The sequence below is a fragment of the Rhinolophus sinicus genome, linkage group LG09, assembly GCF_036562045.2.
Source record: "Rhinolophus sinicus isolate RSC01 linkage group LG09, ASM3656204v1, whole genome shotgun sequence".
Taxonomy (NCBI): domain Eukaryota; kingdom Metazoa; phylum Chordata; class Mammalia; order Chiroptera; family Rhinolophidae; genus Rhinolophus; species Rhinolophus sinicus.
In genome coordinates, this window is record NC_133758.1 from 9,600,870 (window position 1) to 9,624,655 (window position 23,786).

A 23,786-nucleotide genomic window follows, 5' to 3' on the forward strand; every position below is an offset into this window, starting at 1 on the left:
TTAGAAGTCAGTGTGGAGGGGTCTAAGTGGAGAATAAACGGCGTGGCAGGGAGGCTTGAGGAAGGAGCGAGGAGAATTGAAGAAGAGAAAAAGAACAGGTAACACTACACGTTCCAGGGGTGTTCTGGGAGGTAGACTGTGTCCCTCAGGTCCCTCTGATTGAGTTCAAATCCTAGTCCTGTTTTCTTAGCAATCTTGAGAAAATCCTCCAGGCCTCATTTTCTTGCAGTTGCAAAGCAGGCAGTTGGAGGAAAAGCTTTTCTGGAGTCCCTCGCCTGTCCTCGTATGTCAGCCCATCTCTGAGGCCTGAAGCTGACCGGCAGACAGGGGCCACAGCCTCAGCAGACCTAGAAAAGAACTTATGGGGCTCTTTATTTTGCTAAATGTTTGATTTGCTTATATATTTCCCACCATTTAAGTATATTTTGTCATTTAATTTATACTTGCTGCTGATTTTACTACTAAAGTCCTTTTCAGTTCAGAGTTTATGATTCTGAAGCCAAGGGCTACTCAGTCATCTGCTTCTCTGAGGTGATGGTGCCAGCTCACAGCCTCAAGGAAACAAGATACCGAGCTACTAACCAGGGCAGAGAGTCTGGAAAGTACTGAATCCTGAAAGTCTATAACCATCCCAGGTACGAGTGCCAGGACACTTGCCTAAATGGTTGCTTCACAGGAATGAGGCAAACTACATTTGCCTCTTCCAATTACACAGCACAGTGAACAGAGACAAGGCCACAGCCGTTGAAGTTCATGTTTGCTCAACTTATTACAGAACAAAAGCTTACAGACTCACTGGAGCTTGCTCAGGGGGGCCACACAGTGCAAAGAGTGCTAAGGCTGTGATCGTTATTGTGTTTAAACAATGGCTCCAGATTTCCTCGGAAGCTGCACAGAGAAGTAGTGCTTTTGTCTTGCACGTTGAGCCTAAAGGCGTTGTATGTCTTGGCCTCTCGAGTTACTTATTTTCATTATCTAATGTGTGTTGATTGGCAGGCATTGCCGAGCACCATGAGTGAAGACTCTGTCTCATTTTACTTTTTATCTTTTACAAGACCTACGACAAAACTGGCACAGAATAAGCATCCAAAACATACTTGATTAATTAGTCGTACCTGTAGGAAAACAGTCATTGGAATGACAGCAGATTTCTCACCCGAAACCTTGGAGAAGCACAGGTGACAACCTGGACTTGCGGTGGGCATCTGAACCCTTAATATGAGGTCCACACACTCTCTCTCTTTACCTGCAACCTTGCTGTGTGCCCTTTGGGTGTGCCGTGTAAACTCTGGGACATGTAAGTAAGACCTGTTGTTCCTCAGAGTTCCCTGGTAGTTTCTGCTGAAGTGCACCTGGCAATCATGAGAGCTACAAGGACCAGTCCAGCCACAACCTTGGCCCCAGGGGGACTCCCGACAAGTAATACAGCTGGGGGAACCCCTCAGGCATTCCTAACCCCGAGCATCGCTGTGCATAGGCTGGGACTGACACAGCAAGCATGTTTATGGGAGCTACTCTATTTCGGGGTCTCTATTCTCTTCCACAGATCTATCGCTCTGCCAGAGCCATACAGCTTTACCATGTTGAGTTTTCTACTCCATGAACACAGACTAGCTCTCCATTTATTTCGGTCTTTTATTTCTCTCATCATAATAGTTGGCAGTTCTTTTCTTTCAACACTTGAAAAAGGAGAAAAAGGAAACCCGGAGATAGTGTCAGATCCCACAGTTTAAGGGCTCAGTCCCACAAGACTGCCCTCACCCCACTTCAAGTGTGTGGGGGCAGAGCCCCAGAAAGTAGTTTCCAGGCTCTCGGCCTCACATAGAAAGGTTCTGGCTCAGGTAGTAAATGGCCATCAACTGTGATTGGATGGCCATCAGCTGTGGCTAGTTGGCCGTCAGCTATAACCAGTGAGCCATTGGCCACTAATATAACTGCTGTGGCTAGGCCAGAAAAAGAATGGGGGCTAGCAAGAAGATGGCGGCTGGGCTGGCAAGTGTGGATGGCGGTTTGCGGACAGTGTGGATCCAGCCTCCAGTGAGAGTATAGTGCAGCCAGAGAGAATATAGTGGTATGACTCCCCTACCTATGGCTCCGTGGGTGTTCCTTTTTGGCCTCACCATATCCTGTGTTATGTGGGGAGCGGGAGCAGAGACCCCGCAGGCCGCCCCGCATGACAAATGGTGCAGCGAGCAGGGTCTCCCACATGACAAAGTGCCAATCACAGGACCATGTTGTCACCTTGCTTCTGACAGATTGGCTATAAATGAAAGGTTCGTATGACCCTCTAGTCAGACTGCACTAATTTCCTATAGCAGCTCACGGAACTCAGGTGTGAACAGAAAAGGGGCCATGCAATAAACCTGACAGGCTCAGAGTGGGGGGCAAATGGCAGGCCTGAGGAGCTCAGTAACCAAAAGTAACCACACAGGGATGGTCTGACCACAAATTCTTAACTGGGCAGGTCGAAGCGAGTAGTCACACCCCAGGCCAATAGCTTCCTTACCAGAGATCAGTCTTTACCTTAAGTGAGCCCTGTCCATTGTCTTGTGCATTTAGGATAACATACATTTGAAATGTCAGAATAATTTTATTTTTCTATCCCTCGAAGGCACAACCATAGACGCCAGAGCACAAGACCACAGAACCCCTCATTGTTATATTATTTCCCAAATACCATCTCTATGTGCTGTAAATGTTAACTATTAACTATCCTATACCCATCAATGTAAAAGAACTATGTGTTTCCCCATGTTGCCTTTTATCTAATCCTAGAGATTTCCCCACTATGCTTTCTTTCGCCTCTTCAATCTATCACCAATGGATTTCATATACCTTCCTTTGATTCTCCTTTGATTCTAATATATAAAACAAGCTGCAAAACTGCCATTCTCCAGAGCATTTGAAATCTTGCTCCCCAATATATGACATCAGTTTGGCTCAAATAAACTCATAAAAGTTCTCTACAAGTTTGGATGTTTCTTATGTCAGCAAAGAAAAACACTTACTTATATTTACTAGTTCATTAAAGGATATGATAAAAGAAACAGATGAACCTCCAGATGGAAGAGATGTATAGACTAGGTAAGCAGGAAGGGGTGCGAAGTTTCCATGCTCTCTCTGGGCGCACCACTCTCCTGGCACTGCCACGTGTTCACCAACCTGGAAGCTCTCCAAACCTTATCCTGTTGGGTTCTTATGGAGGTTTCATTGCGTAGATATGGCCACTGGCAGTTGATTCAAATTCCAACCCTCCTCTCTCCCCTGTAACCAATCTTCTAATCACATGGTTGGTTCCCCTGGCAACAAGCCCCATCATTAAGTGCAGTCAGCAAGACACCTCATTAACGTACCGAAAATCACCTTTATTGCCCTAATCACTGAGGAAAGGCCAAGAGCTCTGTGCCAGAAATGGGATGAAGACAATTTATACATTTCTTATTATAAATTATAATATCACAAGGCCAAAATGTCAATGTAATGTCAATGTTGACAAATCCTATTCTAAACAAAAGAAACAGAAAACAGGTGTTTTAGTATTGTTAAAGAACAACACTCAACCAAGTAAATTTAAAGGTCTAATTGGCTTTATTAAGTGATTCATGAATTGGGCAACATCCCAACTAGAAGCTTAGAAGGTTTTCGTAGGAAGAAGAGTGGGACAAAAGAAAAGAAAGGATTATTTTTAGGCCAGGACGTCTTCTTTGGAGGGGGAAGGAAAAGGCAAGAGCTCTTATCATGCAGATTGCCTCTTTTTTTCCTATGAGGGATAGAGAGGGTCCCTATGATAGATTATCTCATTGGTGTGAACCAGAAAATTCCAGACTGGTTGATTAAGGTTACCTTTCTGGTGAAGGTTGAAACTGCAATTAGGTCATGGGCTTTAGCCTAAGTGACACCATTCTGGACCTGTGGTTTTCACTTTAACAGTATATTATTCTCAAGGAGAGCTTTAAAAATTTCTGTCCGGATATGTGGGAGGTCTTCACCTAACACTACTTAAATTCACACTGTTCTTATATTCAAGAGGTCACCACCACAGGGAAGGAGCCAACGATCACAGAGATCACGTCTTAGATGATTATGCCACCAAAGGGGGTGACAGGGCTTCGTGTCACCACACACTTCAGCAACAACCACATCTCGATGGCTAATTGAAATGATATATGAGTTTGGCTTTAAGAAATTTAACTTTAACTGGGAAGCTAAACCTCACCAATTGAACCTTTAGGAGGACAATACAATGGAAGAATAGTGCTGAATCGGTAGTTCAGAAAAAGAAAAGATTGAGGTATGTTTGAGCAGAAGGAAGAATTTCCCTGAGGAGGTTGAACATGCGATGGATTTTTGGGGTGTTGGAGGTAAAAATACCAATATCAGAGTATAAGTACAAGGTTATCTGTGAGGCCACTGAGCTTTAGGCATGGATCTAACAAACTTAATCTGGGCTTAATATTTATATTGACAGAAAAATTCAATGAACTCACTTTTTGATTTTTAAAGGTTGAAAAGTTGGGAAATGAGCATCATCAATTCCAAAAGCTACTGATTGAACTGAATAAACCCACGGAGGCCTATGAACTGCTATCATCAACAAGCTCCATGGAGAAAAGAAATTTCAATTTTTTTTCAGGTAAGTTTCACTGACCTGCCACATCTTTCCTCTGCATCCTGGGCCCTCCGTCCCCAGTGACAAAATGGGAGAAAGTGAGGCACATGAGTCTGACTGACACACATGGGAAGCATTTATTCAGGGTGTATCAGGCCCCATCACCACAGCTTTGCTCATTGGAGTGACAACTCAGCAGGAAAGTGTGGGTTTAAGGATGATTTTATGACCAAAGAGGAGGTTGAGTAACAGAGTAAGTCACCTAGTGGCACCAATGAGCTAACATCATTCAGTCACATAATATAAATGTTGGTGAACAATGACCCAAGAAATGTATGGCTAATGGGAAGTTGATAGGATGGGCAGGCTTGGGGAGTCCCCAGGGAAAGTTGGGGAAGTACCAAGAAATACCCAGGATGGAAGATATAAGCAAAGGTGAGAAATATCAGGGTAGATAGTACTGGTGAGGAGTCCCAGACGCAAACATCTTTCCAGGGCAACATGCTTTCCTGTTTGCAAACCACAGCCTCTTCTGCCTCTGCCTTTCTCCAGATGGTATTGTCCTCAGAGACCTCATCTTGTGCCAGTCTGCATTTTCCTTTCACGTTATCCACATCACACCTGTTCAAAAACACACACGGGCAAGAAAAACTAGAGTTCTTCAGGATCTGGAATCCTATATTGTATTTGGTCATGATGGAAAATAATTTAATTTGGGAATACATAGTTATGGATACATTACTCTTAATTCCTTAAATAATTAGTACATTGATTTTCATTTTCATATGCATTCCAGAAATACATCCTACTTGGTCATGATATACAATCCTCTTAGTATGCTGCTGAATTCAGTTTGCCAGTAATTTCATGAAAATGTTTGTCTCAATATTAAAAGGGATATTTGTCTGTAGTTTTCTTTTTATGGTGTCTATCTAGCTTTGATATCAGGGCAAAGCTGCCTTCATAGAATAAGTTAGGAAGTGCTCCCTGCTCTCCAATTTTTTTTTTGAAGAGTTTGGGAAATATTGGTCTTAGGTTTTTAAATATCTGGTAGACTTCACCAGTGAAGCCATTTGGCCAGAACTTTTCTTCATTGGGGTAAAACATGACTTTTTAGTGAATAAGACAATATTCCTGTTCATAATCAGATGAAATGCAATCCATCCATGCCCCATCTATACTGATGGCATTCTCCCTAGATCCGCTCAGTCCTAATAACTTTCAGAATGCAGGGTGTTTACCCAGTTGGGGTGTGAAGAGGGATGGTCAGCCTTGCACTTGTTTTAAAGAGGAACAGCCAGAAATCAATGTTGTCCCCAGGAAATCTTGTACTATTGAGTTGCTGTTGCAGCCCTTACCACATGGTGTCACTAGCAGTGTGGCCTGGAACAAGCTGCACTTGCTAAGGCACAGCACCACCGTGGTCTGAATCTGTCCCCTACAACAGTGATTTCCAAACCTTTGGTTCAAGAACAATTCAACTTTTTTGAAACCCAAACAACATGAACCCCAACAGGCCCATACCAAGACTCATTATAATTCAAACAGCAAAGATTAAAGACAAAGAGAGAATCCTAGAAGCAGCAAGAGAAAGGCAACTAGTAACTTCTAAGGGAGCTTCCATAAGACTGTCAGCTGATTTCTCAACAGAAACTTTGCAGGCCAGAAGGGACTGGCACAAAATATTCATTGTGATGAAAAGCAAGAACCAACAACTAAGGGTACTCTACACAGAAGGCTATCATTTAAAATTGAAGGGCAGATAAAGAGTTTCCCAGACAAGAAAAAGCTAATAGTTCATCACCACCAAACTAGTATTACAAGGAATGTTTGAGGGACTTCTTTAAGACAGAAAAAAAAATCAAAATTATGAATAATAGAATGGCAATAGCTACCTATCTATCAACGCTGTAAATGAATTAAATGCTCCAATCAAAAGACATAGGAGGGCTGAATGGATAAGAAAACAAAATCATTACATATGCTGCCTACAAGAGAAGCCCTTCAGATTGAAAGACACACAGAATGAAAGTAAAGGGATGGAAAACTTATTTCATGAAAATGAAAATGAAAAAACAACAACAAAAAAATAGCTGGGGTAGCAATATTTATAACAGACAAGATAGACTTGAAAAAAAAGGATATAACAAGAGACAAAGAAGGACCTAGTTATCCCACTTCTGGGGCCTGTGCATCCATACGTTCACTGCGGCACTATTTACAATAGCCTTTGAAACTAGTCCTGTAAGGCCTTGGGAAGGGCTACTCACATGACATGCTGATTTCCTATACTGCCCTCTTAATCTTTGCCCTTGAAACTAGGACTTTACCTCTATGGTCTCTAAACTGCTGCCACTAGAAGTGACCCAGAAAAACAATGGAGAAGCCAAAGTGCAGCTCATTTCATGGGTCTAAGGTGGGTAGGCTGCACAGCAGCCATGACCTCAGCCACCCTGTACCATTATAGCCAGCCCTTCAAGGCTGCTGAATGTCCTACCTACTGCCAGGTGCAGGATCTGCTCATTTGCTGCCCCAGGATGACTGGCAGTCCTAATACCTACTATCTTGGCCCCGTCACCCTCAATAGATAGATAATCATGAAGGTATATACTCTGATGTCCATGGATTTTCCGGTATCTGGGCTGTTCAAGCTTATTCATGATCGCGTGAATACAAGTATATGTCTTAGAGTTATGGAAAAATTGCTGGATGGTTTCTCCTCCAACTGTTAAAAGTGATTCGTTTTGGCTAATGGGATTGCCAATTAACAGGGGGTTCAACAGTACCCTTCAAAAACTCAGAATCTCAGAGTGTGACCTTTCTATGTGGAAATAGATCATAGATATCACTAGTGAAGATAAAGTCCCACTGGATAGTGCTGATTTGGGTAACTGCACAGCCCAAACAGTTTTTGTCTCCAGCATTCATCCCTGCCTCTAATCTGTAACCTTTCTTACGCAATCCTGAATCATGCCTCTGAGCTCACTTCAGGTAGGGGTGGCTGGTAGCTTCTTCCAAGCTAATCTAGTGCCTTCTGCCCTTATAAAAAGAGAAGAGACAAACAGAAATGTCATGTAAAGATGGAGACAGACTGACTACACAAGCCAAAGAATACTAGGAACCACCAAAATCTGGAAGAGGCAAGGAAGGATTCTCTGCTAGAGCCTTCAGAGGGAGTGTGGTCTTTGATGATAGCTTGATTTTAGATTTCCAAGTTCCAGAAGTGTGAGAGAATAAATTTCAGGCATAGTAAGCCCCAGTTTTTGGTACCTTATAACAGTCTTGGAAATCTAATACACTGCTGCAGAACGCAGGAGAAGTCCCCTCTCGCACTTTCCTGCCTGTGTTTCTGGATTATTTTAATTCACTATAGCAGACATCTAGTATTTCAGCAATTTTTCAAAGTGTTTTTAAAGAAGTAAAGATAAGCATCCTAGAAATAATATTGTAAATCAAAATGAATATTGACCGAATATTTAATTTAATGTACTGAATTTCAAGAATAATTCTTTTATATAAAGTATAATTAATTAACATGTTTTCTTCCAAGTGGTCCTCATAATGTAGAGAAGACATCACTGGGGCATTTTCAAAGTCCAGACTTTCTCATGCAATAACAGATAATTACTGGTACGTATGGGAGTAGATTTTATTAGGCCTGGGCCACTGAGAGATTCAAGGGAATGACAATAACTTCTCCTGCAAGTCCTGGGATGTCCCATCCTGCGAGACGAGGGTTGTGGGGAGCGAGGAGGGCGGCACAGGGTTAAGAAAAGACAGCAGCCGTGAATAGAGTTTAAGAGTTTAAGCGGGGCCAAGGTACCTGCAGCCTCAAGGACTGGGCCCCAAATCCAACACATTAGCTTTTATTCATTCGGTGAGGAAGTAAAGGAGATACAGCTTGTCAATCTCAAGATCTGTGAATCCCATACATCATAACAGGAAACTGATTTAAGCCAATCACCCTTGCCTGCAGGCAGCTGAGCCATAAGTCTCAGGATGTATGTACTTTCCCATGAGACAAAACCTTTATGCATATGAATAGATAGACAGCACATCACTGAGTCACTTCCCCTGCATGTCCCCCCTCACACACACCACCCCCCCCTGTGGAATCTTACTCATCATTGCTGACCAGCCATCTTTCTGGGGCCAAACAGGGAGACATAAGGTGCAAGCAGAAAGGTGAAGCAATGTCCCTGAAAGGACCCATCTCACAGACTCTCCTTTCTTTAGGGGCAGGTACGAAGGCACAGACGGGAAGGCTGCTGCTTGGCAACACTGGGAGATGCAAATTAAGAGCAAGATTATTTCCAGGAATAGAGAGGCGGGTTTCAGAGGTAATGAAATGGGAAATGTATGGTGATAGCTTAGGCTAGGAAGTTTGGCTCAGGGAATCAGGCTTAGTAAATCACTTCTCCCCAAAAGTAAAGGAGACTTGCAAATCTTCCTTATCAATAAGTCCCTGCTTCTAGCACTGGGATAGAGACCACTCACTTAGCCCATTATTAAGTCCTAGAAAATAACCAAGAATCCATTGAATGGAGAATGGATCACTGAAGAAGTCTTAACAATATGATAATCAAACACATTACATAACCATCTCTAAATTCAAAATGAGTGACCAAGACATGGAGACAATCAAAGTGTCCTTCAACAGATGATTGAATAAAGAAGATGTGGTCTATATACACAATGGAATACTATTCTGCCATAAGAAAAGATGAAATGGGACCATTTGTGACAACATGGATGGATCTTGAGATTATTATGCTAAGCGACATAAGTCAGACAGAAAAAGTAGAGAACCATATGAATTCACTGACATGTGGGATATAAAACTGAAAAGAACAAAGGAACAAGACAAACAAATGAAGGAACAAAAACTCATAGACACAGACAATAGTTTAATGGTTACCAGAGGGTAAGGGGAGAGGTGGGTGGTAGATGAGGGTAAAGGGGATCAAGTATATGGTGATGGAAGGAGAACTGACTCTGGGTGGTGAACACACAAGGTGTTACATAGATGATGTATTCCAGAATTGTACACCTGAAACCTATGTAATTTTACTAATAATTGTGACCCCAATAAACTTTAATTTTAAAAAATGAATGTTCAAGAAGCATTCATGAAATGTAAGCAGTTAATAATCATTTATTCATGCTTATTGTTAGAGTTGGTGCATAGAGAAAAATATCTCTCTTTGTGTTCCAAAGACACCTTTATCCTACTGAAACATTAACAGAGCTGCACAACAGAACAAGTGTGTCCTGGAGCCCATAGAAGGTAGAGAAGAGTGAAGGGTGGAACTGGAGAAGCAAAATAAAATCTTTTAAATAAAATAATACCTATATGTAATATAGGTATTACATCAACAGACAGGCATCAACAATAATTAATATTGATTGCCTTTATATAAAAAGTATATTGAAATAGATAAGGAAACATCATAAGTACAATAAACAAAAGGACAAAAAAAATAACTTTTTTCACAAAAGAGGCGATTCAACTAGAATAGAGATGTAAAATAAAACAAGAATGAATTCCAATTTTTGCCAATGAAATGAAACTTTTGAAGGCACCCAGAATACAGGAAGCAGTTAGGATAAAGAGAAAACCCATAAAAGGGTAAGGAAGCAACAGAAAACTTAGTGAATATTAAAGAGTAACACAGAAGATGGTAGGTGAGCACATGGTGGTACAGCTGCAGGGCAGGAAACTTAAAATAGAGCATCGAGACAAGGAAAGAATAATGGCTAGAAAAGGACGTGGGAATAAAAGAGAGAGAAGCCCAGGTGTCCTGGGTTCATGTTATGAAGATGACGAAGTGAGGAGCTGCGCCTGAGGAAAGATCAAGGGACGTGCTGCCATGGGGGAAATCTGTATTTCCGATAAAGCAAGGAGGAAGAGGGACAGGATCTAGGAAAAGGATGAGCCTACACTGGTGTTTTTGGCAACAGAACAGGAACACCAAGATGAATCAGAGGGGAAGTTATAAGAGCTTAGTGAGGGGCAGCATTGGATTTGGTTGAAAGTGTGCAATGGGATGACAGTCCTGGGTGGCGCTGGAGGCGTGGGATGTGGGGACAGGTAGAGGTAATATCAATGTGTCTCAGTTTTCCATAATATACCTACATAGGAGACCAATTCTCTATCAACTTTTTAAATCTTACCGGAGTTGATTCTCCTCTGAAAATTAAAGCAAAACTAATTAACCCTGTTCTAATGTTATTCAATGTGTACATATCTATCTCTCCATTTGTATCTGTAGTGAATCCAGTAACTGGCAGACATTCTATTATTTGATGCTTGACAAATCTTCTTCTCTAACCAGTTTCCCTATAGACAGGCACAACCACATTCTTGGTAAAAAGGAAGAAATAAAATCTCCCCTAAGATTTGCAATTGAACGATACAGTCAAATCTTCACGCCCTTCACAGGAAGTAAGGTTCAGGAAAACCTAGGAGATATTTCTTCACCAACCTATAAGGCTTTAGAAATAGCAGGATGGTTCCTGAAAGTGTAATTTCCTCTTTGGTTTCATTGGGTTCCTGAATTCCTGGAACCAATGATGTTGGTGTATACTTGGAAAACACCCAAAGACATAAGTTGGTAAGTATTCACATGCAAAAACTTCTGAGAATTGCTCAGTCTTCTGTGATAGTCAGGATGTCATAATCCTGTCAATTACAGACCAGGTGCATTTTCAGGAAGAGAAAAAAATAAAAGTATGACGTGGTTTCTCACTTGACCCAACCCAAACTCTCTAAATTTAAGCAAACTCCTGGTCCTTATCACTTAGTGCCTTTTCCTTAAACCCAGCCTCTGCATGAGGAATCTTGATAGTATAGTCTCAGAAGAATTCAGCCCTAGTCAGAAGTTCTCTTGAAGGCCAATTTATCCTACTCTGTCACACGATTTCTTCTTCCATGCCCAGGGTGAGCTTCCTGTGTCTGTCCTACGGAGGTCAGGTCCTTTTCTCTTTGATTCCAAATCAAACCATCTTGCTCCCGGAACTTGCTCCAGGAACTTCTATCCTATCTGGTGATGATGGCCTGTGATGCAACCTTGACAGAAACACCTATTCCTCACGGTTGCGATTTTTCGTCCTGTATCTTATCTATTGTCATTTTCTTCTACCTTTGGACTTACTCCTTAATAATTAAAACTCCATTCATCTACATATCCCCTCACCCTGGACCCTGTCTCAACTCAGGGATCTTTTACACAACAATGGACACACTATTGGCAGAGGTGACTTTAGAGTACAGTGGCCGGGGATGGGGACATCAGACAGGGAAAATCTTTCATAAACAAAGATCTCTTTGTCCCCCTCCTCCTACCTCCATCCTTTCTGGGACCTCGTTGTAGGTGAATCTGCCTGTGAATTCGTGATGTGCTAGGAATTGAGATCCTGCTCGTGCTGATGTTAAAAAGAACCCATGACAGTAACAAATGTCAGAGGGGTGTAGAGAAGTCACAACTCTCATACATATTCCCATCATATTCTGGTGGGAATGTAATACAGTCTGGCAATATGATCACACAGATGGAATCTAATTATAATTAATAATAATAATTGAAAATTTTAAAAAATTTTAAACCAAACTTAGAGATACAGAGAACAGATTGGAGGCTGCCAGAGGTGGGGGGTGGGGCGGGGTAAAATGGGTGAAGATACAAAGTTATAAAATAAATAAGATCTGGGATGTAATGTACAGCATGGTGAGTATAATTAACAATACTGTATGGTAAATTTGAAAGTTGCTGAGAGAGTGGATCTTAAAAGTTCTCACTACAAGAAAAAATAATTATAACTATGTGTTATATAACTATGTGTATATAACTATAGTTATATAATATATAACTATATTATAACTATGATGGGTACTGACTAGACTTATTGTGGCGATCAAATCATGTTGTACACCTAAAACTAATACAATGTTATATGTCAATTATATTTCATTTAAAAATGAACAAAAGAAACTTGTACACAAAACCTCATATCAGCGTTATTAACAATCGCCAAAAATGGACACAACAAAAATGTCCATCTATTCATGAATGGGTAAAAAAAATTGTGTTGTATTGTGCAAAAGAAGACTATTTATTCGTAAAAGGATGAAGCACTAATTGGAACATCATGGATGAATCTTGAGACGATTATGCTAAATGAAAGCAGCCTGATACAAGAGGCCACATACTGTGCAATTCCATCCATATGAAATCTCCAGAATACACAAATCCATAGAGATAAGTAGATCAAGTGTTTTCCAGGAACTGGGGGAAGGGGGAGGGAGAACTAACTATATAGGGGGTTTCTTGAAGGGTTGATAAAATCATTCTGGAATTAGATTATGGCGATGGTTGCACAACCTTGTGAATATACTAAAAAGCAGTGACTTGTTCATTTTAAAAAGGTGAACCTTATAGTATATGAATTATACCTCAATTAAAAAGCCAGTCCCCTGTGGTGAGGTGGACGCTGGGCTAGAGACCTGGAACAAGAGCCTGGCCATAGCTAGGCCTCAGGGCACAATGTACTCCGGGGGAAAACACGTTGTTTTGTTAACTTCCTTTTCCTTTCAGTCATTGATTTCTACTAAACCCCAGCTGGATAGACCTGTTTGGAGGAACAGAAGCTCAGGCATGACTTGATTCTCTCTCTGAGCTCAGAGGAGATAGATCACCCCAACTCCATTCCCCATTCACTGTTCTTGGTTGCCTCAGGATGGAGCCCTAAAAAGGTGCTGAAAGCCCAGCTTCCCCTCCTGGTGACTGTGGGGCCCACAGAGGAGAGTTTGGGGGTGAGTATTTTACCCATTCCCGCCCCTTCAGATTCTGTGGGAAGCCATTTTCTCTAGGGAGAGTGCAAAACAATGGCTCTCTTCATTTAAACACAAGTAAAAACATCATCTTAAGACCAAAGTCTGCCTAACAGTTTGGGTAGTGGATACATGTGCAGTTTCCTGAGCCAGCTTATCTACCCTGGGTATCTCCTCTGTGCAATTTACTACCCGTAAAAACCTGGGCTTCTGTTCTTACACTGTGTGCCTCAGTCTTTCATCTGTGAAATGGGGATAACAAAGAGGCCTGCTTCAATGAATTATTAAAGGAATAAGAGGGCAAATATATATCTCAGCTCATAAACCTCAACAGTTTTTAATATTTTTCTGCCTCTGGGAACACCATGCCCATGAAGAGAGTAAAGCTCTCTTTCACGGAATTATCCGTGACATTCAGTGAACACCTTTTTCTCAGTTTTTCTTACAGGCATTTGACTCTGTTGTCCAGCCCGTGAATTGGAAGCTGACATGGGGCAGGGTGACAGAGCAGTGTCAGGATTTTGGCAGCTCGACCATTTTATTTTTGTTCCGTGGTTATAGCAGAAATAGAATGCTGCCACGCAAAATGGCCCCTGTTTCTAGCGATTGTTCTTCTCATTGTGAGCATGTTAACACTGCTGGGTGTGTGAGCGTCCCACTGACCTCAGAAAAAAGGGGAAATCTGGGATTGGCTGCAGGGGGCATGGGAGGTAACAGGGAGGACCACTGTCAAGGTCCAGCCTTCAGAGGAAGGCAAGTGACTCCTGCTCTCCGCACACTGCTCACCACCTTCTCAGAATTCCAGCTCTTTTCTTAGCCATACAGAATAATTACTAAGGGAAGTGCCGGGCTGCACAAACCCTTTCACCACTTATAATTGCAAATGTAAGCTTTTGGGTTACTTGGTGTTGGAAGAAGGCCTCAAAGATGATTCACCACCAAGAGGAGAATGGTTTTTTTAAGGGTTAGTTCTGGTTGGGAGTAGCTGGAGGAATGTAAGGAAGTTGGAATTTAAACTTTATTCTCACTGGTTTCTGCAAAGCACCCGTGTGCATTTCATATGATGCAGTGATAGCCATGGTGGCAGACCCACGATTTTGTCTGTATGTGAAAAGAAAGCACAGTGATTGGACAATAACCATGTCTTTACCTATATGGAAAACACATGATTTCATGCTCATGCTTGTGAGTGTTTGTCTGGTTGAGAAAGCAAACGTTGATTTCTTGAAATAGCATCTATAGAAAGGCGGGGCCAGAGAGGTATATATATAATCAGGATCTCATCATTCACCACACACAGGCTCACAGGCTCCCTGTTCACCTACTTCCTCCAGGAACACAGGTAAGGGCTTCCGCTGCAACCACTTAACAACATGAATCATTTTGGAAAATAGTAACAAGGATGTGTTTTCTACTGTATGTGTGTTTCATTCTGTGTGAATGGAATTTACTTATTCTGCCAGGGAAAATTAAAACACCTTCTTCATCTGGTATGTCCTTTATCAAATTTATTTCTTTCCCAGTAAGTAAACACACTCTTGGGAGCACTTGTGGAGAGCCACAGCCACATAGCCTTGAAGAAAAAGACAGAGAGGTACCTCAGGAGAGCTGGCTGGATGTTCTCCACATGAATCGCGGTCTTGGCATCTGTTATAAAGCCTTTTCTACACAGACTTAATGCAGCCAGTTATGATGAAAAGATAAAGGTGTTCTTTCACTTTTTCACAAGCCTTAAAATAATAATTGAGCTAGTTTTCTTTTTCTTTTATTTTCTTTTTCTTTTTTTTTTTTTATTCCTTCATGATTCTAGAACTTTATTCTAGACATTTTTTATTAAGGCAGTATTTCTACTTACAATAATTCCCCTATTGTCTAAATCCTTTTTTTTAACTTTAATTAAAGTTTATTGGGGTGACAATTGTTAGTAAAGTTACATAGATTTCAGGTGTACAGTTCTGTATTACATCATCTATAAATCCCATTGTGTGTTCACCACCCAGAGTCAGTTCTCCTTCCATCACCATATATTTGATCCCCTTTACCCTCATCTCCCACCCCCCACCCCCCTTACTCTCTGGTAACCACTAAACTATTGTCTGTGTCTCTGAGTTTTTGTTTCTCATTTGTTTGTCTTGTTCTTTTGTTGTTTTTGGTTCATATACCACATATCAGTGAAATCATACGGTTCTCTGCTTTTTCTGTCTGACTTATTTCACTTAACATTATAGTCTCAAGATCCATCCATGTTGTCACAAATGGTCCTATTTCATCTTTTCTTACCGCCAAATAGTATTCCATTGTGTATATATACCACAACTTCTTTATCCATTCATCTATCAAAGGACATTTTGGTTATTTCCATGTCTTGGTCAGCTAGTTTTCTAATTATGAAATTAATGCATGCACATTATAGGAGGTTTGAAAAGTAAAAAGAAGAAAAACTTTAGTTGCCAGACTCCACAACCCAAATATAAGTTATTTCTTCAAAAAAATTTCATCACAGAGGATCCTTCTGTTCAATAAAAGTCATTATATAATGAAATCTGCTGCTTTTCCAGGAGTTCCTGATCGCACCAAAGTCGCCATGAGTTCACTCAGTGAAGCAAACACCCGCTTTGCGTATGATCTGTTCCAACAGTTCAGACAATCGGAGAAGGAAAATATCTTCTATTCCCCGTTCAGTGTCACGTCAGCCTTAGCCATGACTTACTTAGGGTCCCGAGGACAGACTGCATCAGCAATGCAGAAGGTATGTAGACCAGTTTGGACTGGTTTCTCGGTTGGCTTATGTGCAGATGATACAGATTTGGCTGTGCCCAAGGGTAGCACAGGAAGCTGAGCAAGCCTTCCCATGACAGGCAGGTGCCTGTCTGTGCCTAGACTTCCTTTGGGGTTGGGCTTACCTCCTACAATTGCCCACCTACCAGAGGTGATGCTTAAATGGAAGAGTTCTGGTAGAGGTGACTTAAATCCATGGGAAACATCATCAAATGTGTCCTCAGCAATAAAGCAATATGAGTCCATTTTTTTAAAGTGGTTGGTCATAACCCAGCTTTGCTGTGTTATGTCAAGAAGCAAACTGTTACACTAAGTTTTCTTAATTCTTTTTTCTTTGTTTTGGTTTGGTTTGGGGGTTGAGGGATTGTTTTGTTTGGGTCTCTCTCTCTCTCTCTCTCTCTCTCTCTCTCTCTCTTTCTCTCTTTCTTTCTTTCACTCTTCCTTTTGATTTTTTTTCCTCTTAATTTCCTGTGATGTAGACAGATGTTTTGAGTAAAGTTTCCTTGTTCTACTTCCTGTCTCTTCCAGGTCCTTCACTTTAACGAAGTCACAGAGAACACAAAAGGAGAAGCTACCAAAGTTCCCGTGAGTCACACAGCTCTTGGGTCTCGAGGGAGCACCCAGTGTATGAGAGGGTCACAATTAAAACTAGAAATTGCACATAAACTGTAGAAAGTCTAGTTTTTAGGGGAAATCTTAGGCAAAACAGATTGGCCACACAGAGTTCTTCCTCATTTCATTCTACATACTTATTTATTTCATATTTTTCTTTTCCTGAGAGGAGATCAGCATTGTGCGAAAGAGCATGAGTATCAGAGCCGCAAGGCTAGCTTCAAATATCTCCTCTGCTGTTCACAAATGGTGAACATGGGTAAGACACAGCAGCCCTGAGCCACAGCGACCTTGATCCCAGTAAGCTAGGGGTAATAGAAGATCTGCCTCTATTCATGAAAATACATGCAAAACATACAGCAGTGCCAGGACTACTAGAAGCCTTGATAAAAAAATAATGTATTGTTATTATTATAGGATAATAATAATTATAGTAATCCCAATAGCGTTGCTAAAATCATATAGTTTTAATTAATTCATAAATGGGATTAAGAGGAATAAGTATGCATCCAAGTATACTTCGGTAAATGACTATATGAAATACATGGTTGATAGCCTTCGTAGTCCAAAGCTAGCTAGCAAATGGAAGTTTCTGTATTCAGACGGGCCTAGTTTCAGAAATTGGCTCTGTGACATTACATCTTCTTGGAGAAGTTATTTAATTCTCTGAGCTTTCTTGTTTTCATTTGAATTGGACGGAAGCCTTAGAGATGCCAGTGTAAAGCCTTTAGCAGTGGACCAGGCACAACTGTTACTTCTCCTGGAGTATGACCATCATGAGTGCAGAGCCACAAACCACGGTCCATGGGTCTTAGGAGGCAATACTGCCCAACAGTGTAACAGGGCTTCATGTCACAGCACATTGAAATACACGCGTTTCACATTCTCATACCACTGATGCTTGTTAGAAATGAAATAGGCCTTCAGGAACTTGAGTTTAGCCGAGAAGCGACACCTAACCTTTTGAACGAATTACAAGACAATCCAATAGTAGAATGGTGCTGCATCTGTAGTTCAAATGAGAAAAGATTGGAGTATGTGAGAGGAGGAAGAAAAAATTTCCTGGGAGATTAAATGGAAGGATAGTTGAGGTAAAATACACCAAAATTTCAGAGAATAACAGCAAAAGTCACCCGGGGGCTGGCAAACGCTAGGTATGGATCTAACAGACTTAAGTACACGGTTTAGTATTTACGTTGACAGAGAATTGAGTGAGCTCATTTTTTTTTATGTTTGCAGGTTGAAAAGTCGGGAGATGTGCATCACCAATTTCAAAAGCTTCTGACTGAACTGAATAAACCCACTGATGACTATGAGCTAGATATTGCCAACAAGCTCTACGGAGAAAAGAAGTTTCAGTTTCTTCAGGTAAGTTTCACGGACCTAGCACATGTCTCGTCTGCATCCTGGGCCCTCTGTCCCCAATGAGCAAATGGGGGCAAGTGAGGCAGATGCACCTGGCTGACCCCCATGGGGAGCATTTACTCTGCGTGTGTCAGGCCCCCTCTGCCCACTGCCATGTCCCAGAGCCTGACAACCACCAGTAAAGTGTGGGTTTAATGATGACGATGTTATGTACTATATTAGGTCATGACTGAACATAACTTAATTTTGAGAATACAGACTACTGATGCATTACTCTTAATTCCTCCTTTCTTCTTCCCCATGTCAAAGGAATACAAAAATAATGTTCAGAAGTTTTACCTAGCCAGTGTGGACTCTGTTGACTTTGTAAATGCTGTGGAAGAAAGCCGAATGAAGATTAATTCCTGGGTGGAGAGCCAAACAAATGGTATCGTACGATAGGGTCATCCAGGATAAACCACTTGTGAGCTTGTGCATAAACCCTGTGCTTGACATGGCATAGGGTGCTGGGAGAGGAGAATGAGATGAGTGTGCAAAGAGGTGGCAGAGGGCACGGCAGGTGGTGGAAAGACCCCAGTAAATGTGGAGAGAACCAAGGGAAACCCAAAAGGGATCACAGGACCAGCTATGTGGCAACACAGCTGGAGATCTGTGTTTGCACATCTCCACGGATGGCAGCATTTTTGTGGACCGCAATTCTCTGCTCAGACCCCATCTTGGCTTCACATCTTTTACCTCAAATCAGACGCTTAACTTTTGCATTATGATTCCTAAGAGAAAATATTAGAAAGGATTCTCTTATCCTTTATTAATTTGGAAACCAGCAGCTCTCCTATAAACTACCCTTCTTGCTACCTACACCTGCATCTGTCTGGCCCACTTCACCATCCCCACAGCTTTCTCCCTGATCACAGCAGACAGCCTGACAAAGTCTCCATCCTCTGAGCCATATCATCCCACCCACCCCCATTGTAGGCCAGACCTACAGCAACTCAATGTGGAGAATGAAGAAGACACCCCAGGAAATGGTGGCTGACAGCACAGGGCACATGTTTCAGATTATAGAGTTTATGTCATTTGTCCTAAAGAACATTCAGGCCCTATTTCCTCTGAGTAGTAAGACTAAATTTGAAATAATACAAAGACATGAGGGGAGGAAGGAAGAGAGGATGAAGGAAAGAAAAGCCAGAGAGGGAGGAAAGGAGGAAGTAAAGTAAGGAGGGAATGTGGCAAGGAGGGAGGAAATGCATTTGTTGAAAGAGTAGCTGACATCCGTTCATCAGTCTGCAATGTGAGGTGACTGAAGACACTCACAGAGAACGCGAATGAACACTTTCTAAATCATACGAGGAGTATGTCCGTGGGGGCAACTCCATCAGGCTGGTGCCATGAAGAAAGCTGTACCTTGTGAACTATTGGTCATGGAGTCCCTAAAGTGGTGACTTGTGTGAATAACTACTGATCAGTCTAATTTTCAAAGCATCTTCCAAACAAACCACTTGTACTTTTCATGGCAGACTTTTATGTTTCTTTCCTTTGCAGAAAAAATCAAGAATCTCTTTCCTGAAGGCTCTTTTGGCAGCTCCACCATTCTGGTTCTAGTGAACGCGGTCTATTTCAAAGGGCAGTGGAATGAAAAATTTGATCCAAAAAACACTGAACAGGGTGAATTTTGGCAAAACAAGGTATTGTCTGTATTTATATAATGCAACATAGCTATACGTGAAATGTTAAATTTACACACATACTTGATTAACATACAACTGCAGGTAGAAAATAGAATTTGCAGGTAGAAAATGATTTTATTTCCTTGTTTTATTTTTTTGACTTTATTGGGTTGGGAATCCTTGAAGAAACTCTTCTTTCCAATTCACGAATGTCCCAGGTTATCTCTCAGAAGAAGGAAGGGTATCTCAATAATATAATTTTTTAACTTATCCCTCTGTTGGCATGTGTTTGCTACACTTATTTATTGCAGGATACAAGCAAACCTGTGCAGATGATGAGACGAACCAGCCACTTTAATTTCACTTCCCTGGAAGACGTGCAAGCCAAGATCCTGGAAATACCATACAAAGGCAAAGATTTAAGCATGCTGCTGCTGCTGCCCAATGAAATCGATGGTCTGCAGAAGGTAAAATCTTGTACCTGCAATTCTTCCTCCTATTGCCCGGTTTCCCAGTAGCACAATGCTCGTATGGGCTGTTCACAGAAGCCGTGCTCATGGCTTGTTGGTGATACCTGGCAGGGCTCAAGCACAGAGCACATCATCTCTTCTCTGCACACAGCCTAAAAGAGAAGTGATAAGGAGAACTTGGTATTCTGTCACCTTCCAAAGAATAAATATCTTAAGTATCACCATGGGGTATGGAAGGAGATATAGAAAATTTTAACATCATAACTCCTGTTAATATTCTGATGAAACCATGAACGTCAGTTCAGAGGAAATACATATAGAGGGTGCCAAAAAAATGTATGCGCATTTTAAGAAAGAAAAACTATATTAAAATCGTAATATGTAATATATACTGATAACAAAAGATGAATACAAGTTACCTTTGACTTCTGCAATTACAAGAGGTGCTCAAAGTGGTTACCATCAGTGTCCAGATACTTCTGATTACGACGAACTACTGCTGGAGCAACAGAGACCAAAGTGTCTACTTGCATACATTGTTTTTGGCACCTCCAGTATATACCTTGGCACACACATATACTATTTTGTAACCATAAGAACCTCTGATGTATTCCAGTTTATTCATATATTCATTTTATTCATTAAGACTCCGATGTAGGTAAGACATGGAAGATATATGCAAGTACACTCACAAACAAAAGCAAGCAAAGTAAAGCAACAAAGGGTTGTTAGTATGCATACTAAATCACAGTGGTTTTGTGGGCAGTGGAGAAATAGATTTATCTTGATGTTCACTTCCCATTTAGAAGTAGACCGTCCCTAGGAGCTCGAAGTCATTTGGAGTCTCATTCATGTGGGGGAAAAAAAAAGAGGAATTTCCCTCTTAGCATTGTTAAAACAATTAAAGATAATGTGAAAAAAAACACACACAAAAAAAAAACAATAACAATATCTGGCATGTTAAGAACATTCCCAAACTGGCCATCTGCAATTACTATAATAGCTGATGATGCTGTTGGAGTTGCAGTAAACTTACCACACTCCAAATATGTACTGTGGTAACACTGGAAATTGGAGTCCTCAGGGAAAGGAACATGTCAGCATATGTGAACAGCCATTGCAATATTCACCCACCCACTCGGCAATCCTCCTTATCAATAACATCAGGAACCCCAGTCCTGGGGTTTATCCTAAGGGAACAAGTCTAAGGGAAGTAAAAGCTTTTGGACAGAAGTGGCTCAAAGCAATGAAAACTGCAAAGCAAGGAACAATGGTGTGATTTTGCATTGCCAAGAGTTTAGCTTAGGGACTGGCACACAATAAATGCTTAAAAAATATTAAGATACAGTTTAAATGTCAATTTAATGATAGTCTCATGTAATAGTTTAAACTTGATTATAGAAATCTATAGCTATATGGGAAACATTCACAAATAGGTCAAGCAACAAAAAAGAACAAAAATAAATTGTATGCTATAATTGCTCTATAAATTATTAAAAATTTGTGTGCAAAAGGACAATCACAAGAAAAGAGTATTTGAAAATGAAACAAGCAGTGAACTGGCAGTTAAGAAATGGGAATATATAGTTCATCTTTTACAAATAATTTTATTTAATGGTTCTGTTGTTTTATATAAATATGTATAATACAGAAGATTCGGTTTATTATATATACTAATATATATTTACATATTACTATATGTTATATCTAATATACATATATTACTGAATCTCCTGTATTGACATTTACTATTAAAATAAAGACCATATGATTCAATCCAATGTTAAATTGAGTTCAATGTTTACGGAGAATCATGTCAGCTGTTCCTTTTTTCCGTTGTTCTAGCTTGAAGATCAACTCACCGCTGAGAAATTAATAGAGTGGACAAGCTCACAGAATATGAGGAAGAGAAATGTGGATTTGCACTTGCCTCGGTTCAAAGTGGAAGAGAGCTACACCCTCGGGGACACAATGAAAGCGCTGGGGATGGGAACTGCCTTCACGCCACAGGACGCCGACTTCTCAGGCATGACAGGGAGCCGGGGTTTCGTGCTGTCTCAAATAGTACACAAGTCCTTTGTGGAGGTGACAGAGGAGGGCACAGAGGCCGCAGCCGCTACTGGCTTACAAATTCGTTTTTGTTCAGCACAGAGGAATGAACGCTTCCATTGCGATCATCCTTTCCTTTTCTTCATCAAGCACAACGAGACCAACAGCATCCTCTTTTTTGGCAGAATCTCTAACCCTCAGATGTGATTAGCCTGCCACCACTTTAGAAGGACGGTCATAGAGTTATTTCAGTACGTCGATTGCTGGAAATGACAGGTTCTCCTTCATTCGTTTTCCTTTCCAGTCTCAGTCATCACTGAGAACGCAAAGGTTGAAATAGCATGTCTGTCTCTCTCTTTCTATACACACGTGTAAACGTACTCCCTCTTCTCCTAAATTTGAAATACTATATCTGCTATTTCAAAAAGCATAGCTACTATTCAAACGTATTAACCTAGACACCTACATTTATTTGAATTTGGGTGATTCTTTGGACTCTTTCATGTCTAAATTTTTTGATTTTATGAAATGCATTATCAATAAAACAGTGACTTACTCACATTATTTGTTGCTTTTCTTTTAAACAAAGTGCAAGTGGCCCACCACACATAGGAAAGATAATTTAGACATGTATTATCATAGAAAAAGAAGAATTCTAAATAAGAGTAGGGCATGACACGGCGGAGAGGTAGGTCGGTACAAGAATAGGAAAGGCTTTGTAGCCCACATTTTATCCTAAAATAAATGGAAAGCCATTTCAGGTTTTGTGTGTTTGTTTTCCAAACGGGAGAATGAGATCATCGTATCTGCATCTTTAATATATATCTCTGGGTATTATGACGTAAGTGAATGAGAGGAGACCATAGTGTGTGTACAGTGAAATTAACTAGTAAACCACTAGACTGTCAGGAGAGGAGATTGAGAGAAACAGACACATGTGACGATTGTTTAGGAAGTGAAATTCACAGAATTCCATCAACCCATTGGATATGGCAGAAATGAGATCTAGAAGTCAAGAAAGATGCCTAAATTTTTGGCCTAGCCAACTGGTTGGATGGAGGAAGATTTATTTCATTTTGGAGAGAAGAGAAGATCCTGGATTTAGGCTTGCACTTGTGCATTTTAATTCCTTATGAGAAGTCCAAATGGAGTTGTCTGGTAAGCCCTTGAATATATGAGTCTAGAGCTCAGGTGTAGGACATCATATGAAGATCTAAATTTGTGATGCTCAATAAAAAGAAATACTCATCATCTAAAATACTGCCTAAGATGATTCACATTTCATCTGAGACTAATACGGCACTTGCTACCTTCCTAAGAAGGACGTCTTTACCTATGTTGTTTTCTAACAATAATTTTAAGGAAAACAACAACTTGCATTTTTTGAGGACACTCCAAGTTAGAAA

General features: G+C 40.8%; 1 protein-coding gene across 2 annotated transcripts; it reads left to right on the forward strand.

The window, feature by feature from the left end:
* On the forward strand, positions 1-22,939 carry LOC109446203 (serpin B3). 2 transcript variants are annotated; one of them, XM_074339756.1, is made up of 9 exons: positions 1-98; positions 4,504-4,633; positions 15,998-16,188; positions 16,746-16,802; positions 18,069-18,197; positions 18,504-18,621; positions 19,737-19,879; positions 20,173-20,328; positions 22,177-22,939. In XM_074339756.1, the coding sequence occupies exons 2-9, from the start codon at positions 4,603-4,605 to the stop codon at positions 22,585-22,587; spliced, it is 1,236 nt and encodes a 411-aa protein (XP_074195857.1). In that variant the 5' UTR covers positions 1-98; positions 4,504-4,602; the 3' UTR covers positions 22,588-22,939. The 2 variants fall into 2 exon arrangements, with proteins under 2 accessions (XP_074195857.1, XP_019584912.2); XM_019729353.2 differs by lacking the exons at positions 1-98; positions 4,504-4,633 and adding an exon at positions 14,748-14,781.
* The last annotated feature ends 847 nt before the right edge of the window (positions 22,940-23,786 follow it).